The sequence below is a fragment of the Nanorana parkeri genome, unplaced genomic scaffold (genome assembly GCF_000935625.1).
Source record: "Nanorana parkeri isolate BGI_ZX_2015 unplaced genomic scaffold, ASM93562v1 scaffold1020, whole genome shotgun sequence".
In the NCBI taxonomy this organism is placed as follows: Eukaryota; Metazoa; Chordata; class Amphibia; order Anura; family Dicroglossidae; genus Nanorana; species Nanorana parkeri.
In genome coordinates this window covers 374,553-391,956 of record NW_017307288.1, presented here as the reverse complement: position 1 = coordinate 391,956, position 17,404 = coordinate 374,553, and the positions used below count along the sequence as shown (strand labels likewise).

Genomic DNA, 17,404 nt, shown 5'->3' with positions numbered 1-17,404 from the left:
TTTTTTTTTTTTTACAGATGTAGAAGAATGACAAATATTCTGTCAAACACTTTGCTTTCTCTTGTGAAGCTGTGTATTTTTATGCTGCTGTACTGTTACAGTACTATCACTCTCTTTCTGCTTTTGATTTTAGCTCTTCTTCAGAATAGCCATCAAACCTAGCCAACACAGTACTATCATTCAAATTATGATTAAGTTGAACCTGTGAACTAGCTATAGACCTTCACATATTCACATATTATTAACAAGCAGTAAGTTAACTTAAAAACAAGTCCTCACTGACCTCAGTAGGTACAAGCACTGTGGAGCAATTCATACTTAAAGCTCACAGCAGAAGCACTGAAACATCTCTCAGAAGCTCAGCTCATCCTGCTCTCCTCTCCGAAAGCACCGACTCTGCATTAACAATAGAGATTACTATTCTGGAAACATGCTGGATCACTTGTGGGAGGCGTAGCAGGGTGAGCCTAGCTGCTGAGAGAATGATTCAAATTACTGAGCCACGCTGAAAGCGGCCATTTATTATTCTGCCACGGGGCCGTATAAGAATAGAAAAAAAAAACATTTTTGGCCATAGGAATGCATTGCTAGATCCCTATTGGCTATTTCAAGTTGCAATAGCCAATAGCAAACTAGCATTGCACCCGCCCTCTGCTGCAGTTCTCCATCAGGTCCACTACTGATTGACAGCAGCAGAGGGCGGGTACAATGCTAGTTTGCTATTGGTAGTGCCTTCAATAACATTGAACCCAACAAGACTTAAACTTTGGTATTTCATTATTATGTAACTGTTATTTAAGAAGTGTTTTCTATAGTTATATAATAAAAGGCTTTATGTGGCCAATTAACTCCAATTCTGGCGTAGCCTGGTTCTGTAGTAGATAATGGGAACAGTTGGGATTGGGGTGGCCAAGCAGTGGGGTAAGTAAATTGGACCTATGTGATTTGTCCTAATCATGTATTCAGGGAAGAAGCAATCATAAACAAATTCACATATAGGATGCACAGGAAAAAGAGGTTATTAACAAACACATGGGTTATGAAGGGAGTTAAAAGCTTACAGCCTGTTATGGCTTGTTACACAAAGTTTTCATGCTGCTGACAGGACCATGTAGAATAATCTTTGTTCTGCCATTTGTGACGCTTGATGTGTCTGCATAACAGTTCTAAACCCTCTAGGTTGTAAGTTCCTTTGGGGCTGAAATTGTCAAATAAATGGTATATAGTGTCTTATGATAGTTTGCAACTATTTATAAAGATTCATAAACGGTGTCTAACAAATTAATGTAAATATAGAAATATCCCAAAACTTTTTTTTTGCTTACCTATTCTTGTCAATTTAAGTCAAAAGTTTTATATGGCGTAAATGTCTAGATGTTAGCCTACCCCCACTGCGTTTCTCAGCTTAAACAGCGAGAGTGGTGTTGTAAGTCTAACAAATTGCACAGCTATGGTTGGGTGATTATTGTTACGTCAGGAGCAGGGGACAATGTTTTTTTTTCTGTAATAGGAGCCGTGTCGGACCCACCCATGGGTTCCTGCAGTAGTCATTGGAGTTTAGAGCGGAGACTCCAGAGGTAATTGCAACTATTAGCTTATGCATAGGACGCCAGACAAAACTCTTAACTTCTTTTAGTGGACCTCAGACACTGAACCTGGTGAGCTGGATTTGGATGGTTCCAATCCCAGAGGGTTGAAGAAGCTCCGCCAGTAAGTGTTGTAAGGGACACTTCATATCCTGACTCTGCTTCCTCTTGGTTGTTCAGTGGTTTACAGAAAATGTACCCTTTAAAAGTTAAAAGGCTCCATGTATTCACAATCTGTATCATTTTACTTTGGATGTCTCCGTTTTTCTATCACTCACAATACCTATTAAATTTGTTGGTAAAGTTAAATTGCTTAGTTGCTAGGTCTCACAGTGTAAGTTATATGCCACTTTATTACAATTTTACATTTTAAATATGAGCAAGGGAGAATATTTAACCTTTGTTGCTACTGCAATGAAGCCAAAAGGACCTAGCTAGTGAAAACATGGGAGTCTTTTACCAGTGAACAGGACACTGCAAAGATCAGATCTGTTATGGAACATACAGTATGTAAGTGTTGTATCTGGTGTCCATAAAGTCACTGAGGACAAATCTTAAAGATTAGGAGGAGAAATAGTGGGGTCATGCTTTGCCAGAGAGCATCCTAACAAGAAATGACATCCTGGCTAGAGTCCTGTGAACAGTGATGGCGTACCCCTTTTATTGCAATGTAGAATGATATCCGGTTTGCGTAGTCTTTGCTTTCTCTTCCTTTTATACTTAAATGAAACCTCTTAGTGCTTTTTGTTCCAATATTAATTGAGATCGAGACATCCCAAAATTGTTTTAATATAGCGTGTCTGCTTGGAGTTGGCATAAACACATAAATGAAATAGATGATCACGTTTTAGAATATTTATGGTTGGAAAGTTCTCCATTAAGCCATCTGCAAAAAATATTATATTTACGTTTGGAATGGAATACAGTGGTGGAAACTGATTTAATTCAGCTTTTTACAGCCATTTTCTTCAGGATCTTGTTAAAAATAAATAATTCTGCAGTCATTTTAAAGTGCAAGTCAAGTCTATATAGTGTGAGTTAAGATCATTAGCTGACACGTATGAACATTAATCACTGAGTTTGGCACCATGAACGTAGATTTAATTTGCTGGATAATGTTAAGATTATACAGTACAATGTTTTACAGCTGTCACAGCCAAGGTTCAATAGAAATTCCATAATGGAAACCTGTTAGCCTTTTTCTAAATGAGCTATGACAAAGATGTCAGGGCTTACCTTTATTAGCCAGAAAACATGTGCCCTTCTGAAACTGGTTTCACTTTCAGGGTTATTCACTAAAGGGTGCAGGGTTTGGTGAAGTGAACAATCTAGGACAACATTGGAGTATGTTTCCAAATCAGCTATTTTGTCCTAGATTGTTCACTTCTCCTGCCTTATCCAAACTCTTCACCCTTTAGTGAACCACCCTGTTTGTTTCTACATTTCTAGTAGAATAGGTTTAAACCATTCTGTTTTTGTTTTATTGTTCTGTTATTTCCTTTAACCACTTCCAACGGGTTCACGTAAATGTACGCCCTCCGCTGGAAGTGGTTATACCAAGAACACGGCTGCTGTTGCAGCCTTGCTCTTGGTACCGTTTTAAACAGCAGGTGATTGCTGTTTAAATACAAGTGATCCGGTGTCTGTAGAGGCACCGGAACGCTTGTACGGTGCTTTGCCGTGTCCCCCTCCACGACCGCCAGTGCCCGGGCTTCCTAGTTTAAGGCTTGACATGTTTGTATATATTTACCCGGAGTGACCCCATATTTTATATTTTACCAAAATATTGGGCATTATATTCTGTTTCTGTGCACTACATTTCATTTTAGTGTATCTTATTTGTTTGATAAACATTTGCGCAAATACCGTGAACATAAAACATTGCAACCAGCATCTTGTTTTTCTACAGGGCCTCTGCTTCCAGAAAATATATAATTGTTTGGGGGTCTGAATCTGTTTTCTAGCATAAAAATTCAAATTGTATCATGTGTGTGCAAATGTAAGAAATTGCTATGGGCAGCAAGTGGTTAATTTCCTCTCACCTCCTGCCCTAGAGACACAACAAACAGTGAAAAAGAAATCTCTCCAAAGTAAAGAGAAACCCCATACATAGTTGTCATTGGAACAGGTGTACCCATTGGAAGATTTATCCTAACCTATTGATTTTGTGACAGCTTTAAGACTTTGTAATTCCCATCACTTTTTGGCCAAGTGACAATATTCACCAGAACATATAGAGAGGGTTAATCACCACAGCGGCAGTGCAGGCACCAATAAAAACACAAGTTGTGACCTCTCGCCACAAAACTAACAAATATTTTGGCTAGTGATATATTTTAAGGTTCCCATATTTTGTTTACATGATAGTCATACATAAGGAAATGATCTAAACATTGAGCAAACCTTTGTTCATCAGACACACGTATACTGTGTAATGCATAGTGAGTTGGAGACTATACACAGTGAAAATACTTCACAGATACAGCTCTACACTCACAGTAGTGAAATATAGGGAATGGGGCAACCTTTCAAACATTTATTCAATCCCTCAAAATACAGTACTTCAAATATCCCTCTTCCTCTCTACCAATTATCACCCAGCAATGAAACCCTATAACCTGCAGCCTCTGTTGTATAACAATTTCCTTCCTCTTAACCTCTTGCCGTCCGCCCGTAGTAAAAAAACGGACGGACGGCACTGCAGCATCTGCGGGTTGCCGTCTCCAGGCGGCAATTTTTTTCTGCTCGCGCGCGCCCCCTAGCGGGCACGCACGGGCACAAAAGACCCGATCAATGCACACACCCGGTACCGGGTGTCACACATATAGGCGATCAGCGGGTCCATAGCCCGCCGATCGCCTATATGTGCTCGTTCCCGAGACCGGTTATATATACAGGGTTTGGTGCTATTATATCTCTGTACTTGTTTTTGTAGGAAATCTTCAATTTGAAAGCTTTTAATTTGCATACCTTTGGTACAAGTTGTCCTTTAATGCATGATTCACCCCTAAATGCATCGGTCTGCCTCGTCCAATGCTTACCTTCCTTCCCATTCCTTCGTTTGCCACTGTTTGGCCCTGCAAAGAGCCACAGAGCCTTTTTTCCAGAAGAGTCTCTTCTGGGTCCTCTTCATCCTTTGCATGTGCTTCCCGGCCTTATTCATTCATATGTGAGAGCCGTACTCTGAGAAAGTGCTGAAGGCTGCCATAAGTCTGGCTCCCAATAGGAATCAATAGGGTCACGTCACACAGGTATATATTAAAAAAGGACCTGGTATGGTGCAGCTACAGGCAGGGCCGAAACCAAAGAACAGTTGTCATTTTAAATGTACATAATAAAGGAGAATAATAAAGATATATCCTTGAAGACACATTTAATGGTCCATGCAAAATATAATAAATATTAGCAGTGGCATTAGTTGTATTAGCAGTTAAAATGTATACATTATAGCACCATCAAATTCCAATTGGACAGTTTTTTGTAAAGTCTTGATTTATAACATGTTTCTTAATTTTGTAATAAAAGGCACTACATATAATGTAGGCGATATTGCTTAACCACTTGCTGACCGAAGTGTTTATACCCCCTTCCTGTCCAGGCCATTTTTCAGTGTTGTGCGCTGACCATTTTTCAGTGTTGTGCGCATTTTTCAGTGTTTGACTGACATTTATTCCGTCATGCAACGCTGTACTGAAATTAATTTTATACCATTTTTGGGGACAGATAGATCTTTCTTTTGGTGGTATTTAATCACCACTGGGGGGTTTCTATTTTTTACTGCATAATGAAAAAAGTAACAAGAATTATGAAAAAAAAACAAGTTCTCCCTACGTTATGTTAAAAAACATTTATTATTACCCAGATTTTTGGTAAAATATAAAAGACGGGGTCACGTCCGCTAAATAGACACCAAACATGTCAAGCTTTAAAATTGCGTGTTTAGGGCGGGCCTATCCAAATTGATACCACGTCATACCAGGAATTAGCAGAGGACTGAGACGCTTGTATTTTACCGGCCGGATTTTTCGTTTTAAACTGTGAGTCACTTATGTTTTTATTAATAAACGTTTATGTATACTGCACCATGAGGAGATTTCCTTTTTAATTATATAAATCGCATTGGACGCAACATTGCTGAAAGTAACATCTGGGATGTGGACCCTCTGATTCATCATCTCCGCTATACCATTTCAGCTGTGGGGTGAGTGCGCACCCCGAAGGGGGACACTTTGGAGACACATATACACGTCGGTGTGGGAGAATTTATTCTATTCTGTTAGAGTTTTATTGGATCCACTTGAAAACTTTTTTGCACAGAACGTTAATCATTTTTCCACTAAATATTTTTTCAATAATTTTCTTTTGAGAAATGAAGCACTATTAGGAATTGTTTTAAAATTGGTTGTTATCTGTACCCTCACCCAAGGACTACAGTTAATTTTATTACCACAGTGTGAACACATCATTTTAACCTAAATTTTTGGATATTCACTGTACATAATGGTTTGTAAGATTATTTAATATTGTGTGATATTTATTTAAAATATTTATAATTTTCACTTTTATATATCCCGAAAGAGGGATTACATTTCACTTAGTATAGCGCTGCACACTCATTTTTTCACAGTCTCTTAAAATTGCGTGTGCCCGCAAAATCGCAAAAAAAGACCATACCCTAAAATTGGCCATAGGCGACACTTTAAAAGCTGTCTCATCAGTTTACTGTTATCAGTGATTGATGGCCCTAGACTTATTGCTCCCACTCCGACGTTCACCGCCATATGTAACATGTGCGGCGCAATGGGTGCAATCGTCGCTTTTGCAGGTATGCGCACTTATCGCATGTTTGCATGTGTATGTGGTGGCGGGGGACTTTAAAACCTTTTTAAATTGCTTTTATATGTGACTTTTCATTTTTTTTTTTTTTATTAATTTTTTAAACTTTTTTTTCACTTAACTTTATTGCTATCACATAGGGGGATAACAAGTCCCCTATGTGATAGGCAATTATCAGTGGCAGGTCCTCTTTATGGAGGCATCAGGGGTCTTTAAGACCCCTAATGTCACCTAGGGACCCCCAGAGAAGCTGATGAAGCAGAGATCTGCTTCACTAGCTTCTCTCCGGCTTCTGTACCGGAGAGTGATAGAGGAATATAATATACATCACTTCCTGCATTCCGACGAGGAGAAGGAGATCAAACGGAGATCGTGTACTGACCTCCGGTCACAGAGGTGCTGTGCTGGTCCCGGGCTCACACCAGGCACAGCGGAGCTTGGGATCACCAGCAGCGGCTGTGACGGAGGGGGGCGCACACCTGCACGCATATTACAAGTGATCGGGCGTCTCTACAGACACCCGAATGCTAGTATGTAAACAGCCATTGCTGGCTGTTTACATTTCAAGCTGATTTCCCGCTCGTGCACGTCGCCTAGCGGAGGGCATGAGCGGGCAGAAAGGGACGTTTAAAAACGCCCACCCGCATCCAACAAGCCGCTGTCTAGCCGTTTAATCACAGTGGCCGGAAAGCTGGGGGCTAAGGACTATAAACATAAGAAAATCTAGATAGGTAACTGTTGGTAAAATTACTATGAAATGGATAATGTGAAAAAGCTGTTTGTTACTATATTTACTTTTTATACACAAAAGAAGACTAGAAGGAATATGCATACACTTTGCCTTATTGATATTAGAGACAAGAAAACATTATTTTGGGCTAATGGAAAGTGTTTTCATTAATCCTGCCAAGTATACATTTGGAGAAAACAAACCGTTATGCAGAGCAGATTTCTGACATTGCTTCTCTAGTTCAATCCATGCTGCTGAAGTAGCATTTAGAATTATTAAAGGAAACGTCATTATCAAGTTCTATGGCTGCGGCAAAGCTTGCTGTGCTCTGAATACCATTTGCAAAATTATCTGACACCTTACTGGGATGTCTTCTCTTTTGCAGTGGTCATGAGAACAAAGCCTTAGGTTGGTCACATGACCAAAACTGGATATTGACTGGAACAGCTTTTCCACCATTAAAGCTAACTATTTCAGCTATTCTTTAACTCTTTATTAATCCATTCCAAGATGACTTATAACATAGCTACAACCGGACCAGGGGCGAAACTACTAGCGGTGCAGCCGGTGCGGCCGCCCCAGGGCCCAAGGCAGTTGGGGGGCCCAGTAAGATCTGGATATTGTGAGCATGTGGGCAGAGGGGACTGAGCGGGGCCCCTTTGAAATGGCCGCCGCAGCGGCAATCACTCTTCTTAGCTCTCTCCTCTCATTGAGAGGAAAGAGCTGAGAAGAGTGATCGTCGCTCTCGATCACTGAAGCGGGCACAACACGAGGGAACTACTGCAGGTTGTACCAGAGCCCCCGGGCTGGGGGGGGCCCAGTGAGGACTGGTCCTGGGCACCCCCGCCATTGGTGGAATTTTGTTCAGTCCAGGGAACTGGGGTCGACGGGCTTCTCAGAAAGGGGGCGGGTCCTGTGACTCACCGCTCCTCTCCCGGCCGCGTCCCTAGTAATAGGCGGCGGGAAAGGAGAGTGTGGCTGTTTTACATGCCCCACCCCTGCACACTGTGTGGACAGGATGCTGTCGGGCTCCAGGTGTTCTATTGAAACTTCCAACTAAACTCTGCACAGACCACCCAAGAACCGTACAGCCACCATTAACCACGCACAGACCACCATAAACTCTTCAGAGAGCACCTGAGAACCGCACAGCCACCATTAACCCTGCACAGACCACCATAAACTCTGCACAGACCACCTGAGAACTGCACAGCCACCATTAACCTTAAACTCTGCACAGACCACCTGAGAGTATAATCAGCAATTGCCTTTTTTTTAAAATAAAAATACTCTTTTCACCTTTATTAATTCTTTAGTGGTTAGTGGGGTTAGTGGTTGGGGGGGGCTAAGAAAAAATCTTGCACCGAGGCCGTTTGTTTCTTAAGTCTGCCACTGAACCGGGCTATAATTATACTTTAAAGAGAATCTCTAATTTGCCAATGCCGGACAAAGCAAAAGGTTTACTTTAATTCAGAGCTCCACAGGCATACTTAAATTCTTTTCTCTCTCCCACCACTTTGTTCAGCTCCTGGGAGTAAAAGGAAATCCCTGTAAGCTCTGGGTCACTGGAGTCCTAGCTTGCACAGTGCTATGTACTCCCCACATGACAGCTCTGGTTGGCTTAGTTCTATCATATGGAGCGGGTCACCTATTCTTCCATACCTGGAAGTACTGGAAATTTCCCTCGGCTCTTGTCACTGGATAGAGTGTAGAGAACAAAGTAAAGACAGGTTTATGCTGCCCTGAATTAGCAAATAACAGAATTTTGGGTGGATAAAATATCTGAATGATATGTTCACAAATTATTATTTAAGACCTTTTTCTAGATGTTGTTGAGTTAGTGTATAAATGATATAACCTCCCCCAACACATTAAGTAGAAACATACTTCATGTCAATCTCAGCCCAAACTTATTACAGTTAGGGCAGATGTTAAGAATGTTTACATTTTCTAATGATGAAATGCAAATCCAGTTATGACATCCTTGGTTTATTAATACATATTAGTACATGAAAGCTTTATTTTATTCCAGGATATGGCTAGGTTAAGGATTATTTTGTATTCATTGGCATCTACTCTGCTCATTTTGCTTGCTTACATCTGAATCAACATAATCATTAAACCAGTCCAAAGAGTCAGGGAGCCTTCTCACTGACCTCCATGCATCAACAACTTTGTTGAACAACTTCAGGTTTTTCTGGAGCTAAAATATACCTTTTTATTATTAGGTTGTATTCATAAAGATATGAATACAGCAATTCTCAATTGCAGCACATAGTGTTGCTGATTTATAAAGACTGGAAATAAATTTCCAGTGATATCTATAGTTGACAATCACATTATATACTGTATATTATATTATTTAAAGCGTGACTGCAGACAAACAGACAAAATACACCATTTAAGTACAGATATGTTTACTGCCAAATGATTTGCAATCTTCATGTATATACATCTGTCAAATTCCAGAGCCAGGTAGGTGAAACATATTCTTTGGTTGAGTAAGACTGACCATACACTGATAGTTCTTTCTCATTCAGCCTGCTCAAAAAAACACTTGATTTTTCCATCCACACTCCCCTGCAGGGCTACTGTGTTCTGGCATCCGTAATTTACAGTTGTGAGAATAGACAAACAGTTTAACAAGACCTTGCCTAGAATATGCAGTTCAGTTTTGAGACCAAATGGAACTAGAAAGGGCAAGTATATGAATAAAAGGGCATGGTGCTCCTTACCTATAAGGAATTATTAACTGATCTGGATTTGTCATTCGTAAAATACAGAAAATAAGGGAAGATATAATCGCCTAGTATAAATAAATCTATAGCCCTTAAGGAATTCAGAGGACAGATTATTCTACAGGGGAACTTTAGTTACTAAGAAAAACAAAAATCTGCAAGCAGGCTTTTTGTTGCAGAACAGATACTATGGGGTTGGTTTACTAAAGCAAATAGGCTGTTCACCATGCAAGGGAATTTTCCCTTACCTGAATGTAGTGAAAATGTACTTTGCAAAGAATACCCAATCATGTGCAAAGAAATGTAAAAAAGAAAATAGTACATTTGCTTGAACATGATTTGATGATGGAAGTCAGCAGAGTTTCACAAAGGGAAACAGCCTATTATCAACCTGTATGTCCCGTTTCCAATTAAGCCATTTTACCTGCATGCATTCTATAGACAAGGGGTCTCAAACTCAAATCACTTGGGGGCCACTGGACAAATTTTCTTCTCCCATGGGGGGTTGCTTGGCAAATTTCATACATCAAAACAAAATACAGTATAATATTGTCTGCGTGTGTTTATAATGGCAGTATATGTGTTTGTGATGGTTTCTTTGTATGCAATGTCAGTATATTTTTTTGTGATGGTTTGTGTGTTTGTGTGTGCGTGCTTTGTTGGTATGTGTGTTAATGTTTCTGTGTGTGTCATACAAATCACTTTGTGTATAGTCCATATGTGTGCAGTGTCAGTGTGTGTATTTTTCCCACATGTTTTAGTTTTAATCATACAAGACTAACAGATTCACACATTTACTCACACACAGAAATCCACACACACACAGAAATCCACACACACAGAAATATGCGCACACACAAAAATACACACACAAACAGAAATACGCGCACACACAGAAATACACACACACACAGAAATATACACACATATAGAAATACGCACACACACACAGAAATAAACACAAACAAAGAAATATGCACACAAAGAAATATGCACACACATAGGAATATGCATACAGAGAAATACACCCTTACACACAATAATACACAATATAACACACACACAACACACACACAGAAATACACACACACACAGAAATACACACACACACACACACACACACCACCTTCTTAAAATAAAAAAGAGCCCCCTCACCTACTTACAGTTTTTGCAGGTAGGGGGCACGTTCCCTGGTGGTCCAGTGGTTGATTAGTACGGTCTGCACCTTTGGCAGGTGTTGACCTTGCTAATCTTTCCTTTAGACTAGGATATGCTGTCTTGATTTTGTCTGACACATTCCCTGGTGGTCCAGTGGTTGATTAGTACAGTCTGCACCTTTGGCTGGTGCAGACCTTACTAATCTATCCTTTCAGCCGGCGCTCAGTGAAGGCTGTCAGAGCGCCGGCCGAAAAGAACTACTGAGCGCCAGCACATGGTACCGGTTCGCGGGCTGGAATTGGTCTGCGGGCTGTTACTTTGAGACCCCTGCTGTAGACTGTATTTACATCTCAGTGTACAATCTTGGCATGCTGAGATAAATTACCTCCCATGCTCAAAGGCAGGGTTTACATAATTCTGGGCTGGGTAATCAAGATGGGCAAAGATGTCAAACAGAAAAAACCTGGCACAGATGTCAGACCTGGCAAAGGAAACTTAAAGACATTGCTTCCTTGGAGGGAAGGTGAGTATAGATGACTCTAGTTCTGCTAAAGGGGCACTGCAAATCGGCAATGGACATGAGGGAAATCCTTCCACTGCAAGAAAAGTGGGTTACCTCTATATATGGAGAGGGTTATTATAGCACACTGAGCCATGCTTTATAAGGTTTTCTTGCCTTCCTTTAGAACAACTAGGGGTTAAAGATTCTGATAGTGCAAGGTCTTTATTTTTACCTATTTATGTATTTACATACTTTTACTTGTTTTTTTTTTTAATGTGTCTTTTGTGTAACTAAGGAAAAGTATATAAATATCTTTTTTTAGATAAAAGGTATGCATATTTCATCAAATATTTATCTATTTCCATGATGTTCTATTTTAATCTTCACTCAGAACAGAAACAGGTAAATATTTTTCTGTTAGGCTAGTGTTATGGAGTAAGATGAACACTTTTATGTTGAAATAGGTTAATGCTGTAAATTGTATCACCCAGACCAGGATTTTAGTTTGTGTTGATCTTGTATTTATGCTGAATTTCAGGTTTATTCATCATTTGGTGCATATAGGATTTCAGTGTTTTCTTTCTGTGTTTTGGTTTTCAGACTACAGAACAGGACCCTGCTTTACTCAAATCACCAATCAGATGTGTCAGGGTCAGGTGACTGGTATCGTCTGCACAAAAACTCTCTGCTGTGCAACCATCGGACGTGCTTGGGGGCACCCATGTGAGATGTGCCCTGCTCAGCCACAACCTTGCCGCCGTGGCTTCATTCCCAACATACGCAGTGGAGCCTGCCAAGGTAAATAGCTTCAAATTAATGTGTACTGTTTGTGTAATACATGTATTTCCTCCATATAGCATAAATCAGTGTATTTCACTGTGAAAGTAACTGTCACCCTCTCTGCAGATAAACTACATCACATGTCTTTGTAATGCATGCTTTTATATGAACCCAAGTCATTTGTTGTTCTAGAAAATGGCAACCTAATGCAGCCATTTGTGTCCATAGCAACCAATTACCATAATATTACAAATAATTACAATAATGCGTTTCCTGACATATAAACTGTATTCAGTTGGCTTAGAAGGGCCATTCCTGAGAGTTTTGCAGTGTTTCGTTACCCTCTCTGTAAAAGTAAGGGTTCCAAGCAGCCTTTTGTCAGTGTGTGTTGACGGGAACATGAAGTAGGTAGGGACAGATCACAGATTGTTTGCAAGGAGAGATAGTTGGTACTATACTGCTATTATACAGTACTGCTGTTGAACACTTTTATATTTTCATTCAGTCACATACACAATCAGTGTGTGTTGAACATACCTGCATAGAACACAAATAGGAAAATTTATCAAAACTGGAGCAGACAAAATCTAGAGCAGCTGTGCATGTCAACCAATCAGCTTCTCTCTTTCATTTTCAAACCTTAGCTCTGTCTGCTCCAGTTTTGATCAATTCCCCCCAAAGTGTTTACAAGGAGAAATATTTGCTTTATTTATAGTCAGTCATATAATTAGTCAGTGTGTGTTGAAGACTTATGGCAGATAGGGTTAGATTTGTTTGCAAGGACAGATAGTTGCTGTTATACTAACACAATACAGTACTGCTGCTGAAGTCTGCTATATTTACAGTCAGTCAAATACACTGTCAGTGTGTGTGTTTTGGAGACTTGGAGCAGAGAGGGAGAGATCACACAGTCTTTGCAGGGAGAGATAGTTGCTGATATACTATACAGTTTGGCTAAAAGGTGCAATACCCAATGTATAGTGCCACATTACAGTCAATTGCAGTGTGGTGGGCTCCATTGTGTGTAATGTGATATATATGATTGTGTACCCCTCCCAGTGTACACCTCCCAGTGGATAGACCCAAAAGTCCTTTCTAGGACTTTCTAGGACTACATTTTAAGTTATGTAAAAAAAAAACATAAAAAGGCCTGGGGCTCAGTGTTTTAAAGCCCATCTCCAGGCAATCAAAGAAGTATCCTTGCAGTGGGGTCTACCCCTGCACAGCAAAGGTTAAGTGCTTGTTTTTGTCTGAAGGCTGGAGTAAAACAGATTTATTTATGCCAGCAGTCAGTGCTCACTTCTCTCCCCCACCGCTCCAAGTGTGGAATATCCTTCGGCACTCTCATGTCTAATGTAGGTCTATGGAACAAGTATTAGACATGATGACGTCAGCCATCTTTAGACTACCAGAGCCCAGGGGAGCAGAGGCTGTGGGGACCAGTGTGGCAGCCCGGGGGAGGCGGCAGCAGGGATCAGGTAAATAAATCTGCTTTGCTTCAGTTCTGAGACAACAATGAGCAAATAACTCTTGCAGTGATGCTGCTAACTATAGAAGGTAATTCCACATTTTTATACCTCAGTAACAACCTTACGCAGCCTAAAATTAAACCACTTCTCATACAACTTCATGTTGTGGCCTCATGTCATCTTCTGAGTTCTTAGTTTAAACAGTTTATTCCCAATACTGCAGTCAGCATTGGTGAATTCTAGATTGTTATTATATCCCCTCCTATGTGCCTCTACTCCAAGGAGAACAAGTTTATTTACTGTAGGGGATCTTCATTATTTAGGCCTTCAGTTCCCTTTATTAATTTTCTTACCCTTCTCTGAGCTCTCTCATCTTCAAGAACATCCTTCCTAAAGGTTGGTGACCAGAACTGAACTGCATACTCAAGATGTGGCTTTGCCACTGATTTATAAAGTGGTAGAATTATGTTTTTATCTCTTGCAAAAATCTCTCTTTTAATGCAGGAGAGTATCCTACTCGCTTTGCTAGCTGCAGCTTGGCATTGCATGCTATTGCTGAGTCTGTGGTCTGTAAGAACTAGGGCTGCAGCAACTAATCGACATAATCGATTATAATCGATGATTGAAAAAGTTGTCAATTTTTTCAATCATCGATTAATCGGATTCCGGTTAGTTGGCCCTGTTCACGGCCCCACACACCCTGCACGCTGCACCTCCATCTCATGCTCGCCGCTGCCAGACCCGCCCACATCCACGCTCCACACGCTGCACCTTCTCACGCTCACCGCCCGCCCACATCCACGATCGGCGCGGGGAGAAGTAAGGAGGAGCAGGTGTGGGGGGATGACAGCCGCTGATAGACAGGCCCGATCTCAGAAGCAAGTTGCTGGAAGACTGCTCAGGTAAGCCTGCACTTTCCCCCACATGGTGCTCTATAATGTATTGCTGGGATTTGTATTCCCCTATAGCTGATGGTACACTGTGCTGTATATTATACATAGGAATACAAATCCCAGCAATACATTATACACTGTATGTATGATGTATTGCTGGGATTTGTTATATTCCTATATAGCTGGTGGTATTCTGCGTTGCGCTGTATAGAGGACTACAAATCCCAGCAATAATACATTATACAGCGCAATGCAGAATAACACCAGCTATAGAGGAGTATAACAAATTCCAGCAATAGTACATTATACAGCGCAACGCAGAATACCACCAGCTATAGAGGACTGCAAAACCCAGCAATAGTACATTGTACAGCACAATGCAGAATACCGCCAGCTATAATGTACTACTGCTGGGATTTCTTGTACTCTATAGCTGGTGATATTCTGCATTGCGCTGTATAATGTACTATAGCTGGGATTTGTAGTCCTGTATAGCCGATGCCATTCTGCATTCATTGCTGTATAATTTAAAATTTTTCATTTCACTATATTGCACACCACACTTTTTTCTTTCTTTTTTACTTCCACCGCTCCAAGCTTGCTCTTGTGATGGACTACAATCTCAATACAAACTAGTAGTCCCATCACTGGAGCCATTTAAAAAAAATGTATTTTATTTGATTGTTTTATCCGATTAACTGATTAATCGGACTTGATAATCGGTACCTAATCAATTTTGAAAATAATCGTTAGCTGCAGCTCTAGTAAGAACCCCCAGATCTTTCACCATCTATGACTTCTCCAGAGGAGCACCTCATCGATAGTAATTTGAATGCACGTTCTTAGCTTCCATGAGCATAATTTTACATTTATCAATATTGAATCACATCTGTCATGTTGCTACCTAATTTTATCTAGGTCTAGCTGCAGTGATTCTATGTATTGTTGTCAAGTTATTGCCCTACATAGCTTGGTATCATCAACAAACACTGAGATTTAGCTATTTATCCCAACCTCTATATTGTTTATGAATAAGATAAACAGAATTGGTCCCAGAACTGTTCCTTTGGGCATTCCACTAGCGACTTTTGGCCATTTTTAATTGAGCCATTTATCACTACCCTCTGGATCCATTCCTGTAGCCAGTTTTCTACTCATGCACATACTATTTCTTTAATACCAATAGACCTTTATTTGTAAATTAAACATTTGTGGGGTACTGTATCAAATGCTTTAGCAAAGTCCTGATAAATTACATCTTTTAAAGCTTCCCCTCTCTAAATTACTACTCACTTCCTCATAAAATATTAATAGGTTGGTCTGACAAGAACTCTCCTTCATAAATCCATGCTGGTTGTTACATATGATACCATCAAAGGCAATATACCGTATATACTCGAGTATAAGCCGAGATTTTCAGCCCATTTTTTTGGGTGAAAAGTGCCCCCCTCGGCTTATACTCGAGTCAGCTTGCTCTGGTGTCACTTTTTTAAAATATATTCAATAAATATTCATGTAATTTTATTGGTATCTATCTTCATTTTGTACATTTACCAGTAGCTGCCTCATTTCCCACCCTCGGCTTATATTCGAGTCAACACTTTTTCCCAGTTTTTTTTGGTAAAATTAGGTACCTCGGCTTATATTCGGGACGGCTTATACTCGAGTATATACGGTAGTTGATTACCATTCCCTTAAATACTTTGCATACTATTGATGTTATGCCGACCATTTTTGAATATTGGTACCGCATTTCCTTTTCGTCAATCAGTCAGTACCATTCCATTCGTTAAAGTGTTCTTAAACATTAGGAAGACAGGTTTGATTATAACCTGGCCAATTTCTTTGTCCTGACCAGGAGTTCTGGTCCTGGGGATTTATACTTAATGAGTTCTTCTAGACTCTTCTTTTACTTGGATCTCTGTCAGCTACTGATGTACCTTTAGTGCCAGTGGTGTGCTCCATTCTCTATTCTTTACAGCCACCAGCGAATTTGCCCCAGGGTCCAATGGAGCACATGTCGGTGATGAGGACCCTACCACTGACTATGTGATCCAGTGACAAAGAGGCATTACCTTCCACATGCTGTGGAAGGGCAAGAATGGCCTTCTGGGGAAATAATTAGCGACTGGGTACCTTCAACTGTGGTGCAGCACAGACCATAGACTTGCAGAAAGGGGCTGACTAAACCAGCTGGAATAGGAACAGCTGTAAATCCAGCAGTTTTGCCAAGCTAGCATTGAGACACGGGAGGGGGGGCATGTTTGGGGGACAGTTTTTTCTTCTGGTCCAGCAGCTGGGAAAGAGGTGCCTGCCCAGTCAAGGATGTTGCTGAAGACAGCAGGGAGGGGTTTGGAGACTTACAGTGCGGTGAAGCCTATGCTTAGCACTTGGCATGGCCCCCATGATGACCCTCCTCCCCCACATGATTTACAGTAAAGTAAACCTCCCAAACCTTTTCTCAAACTTCCCTTCCTATCATATAACTTCAGGCTGCAGATTTTGCCACAGATGGAGAATCATGTTGAGTGAGGGGAGAGGTGGAAAGTGAGAAACAAGGAGGAGTGTGGGCCTTTTGCTGCCGACCGATATAACTGAGTTGCTGCTCCCACCGAGCTCTGTAATGCATAGTCATATGTTTCCTCATGCATGTGGTACCCAAATGACTGGTGCTTTTTTTTTTTTGAGCATGTAATTTTTATTGGGTTTTTT

At 40.6% G+C, this 17,404-nt stretch overlaps 1 protein-coding gene across 1 annotated transcript in view; it reads left to right on the top strand.

Moving 5' to 3' along the window:
- The window catches only part of FBN2 (fibrillin 2), a 197,951-nt gene that overhangs the window by 44,986 nt on the left and 135,561 nt on the right, over positions 1 to 17,404 (top strand). The window contains exon 6 of the mRNA XM_018567207.1: positions 12,151 to 12,348. Coding sequence (XP_018422709.1) covers positions 12,151 to 12,348 — 198 coding nt within the window. The remainder of the gene's footprint in view (positions 1 to 12,150; positions 12,349 to 17,404) is intronic.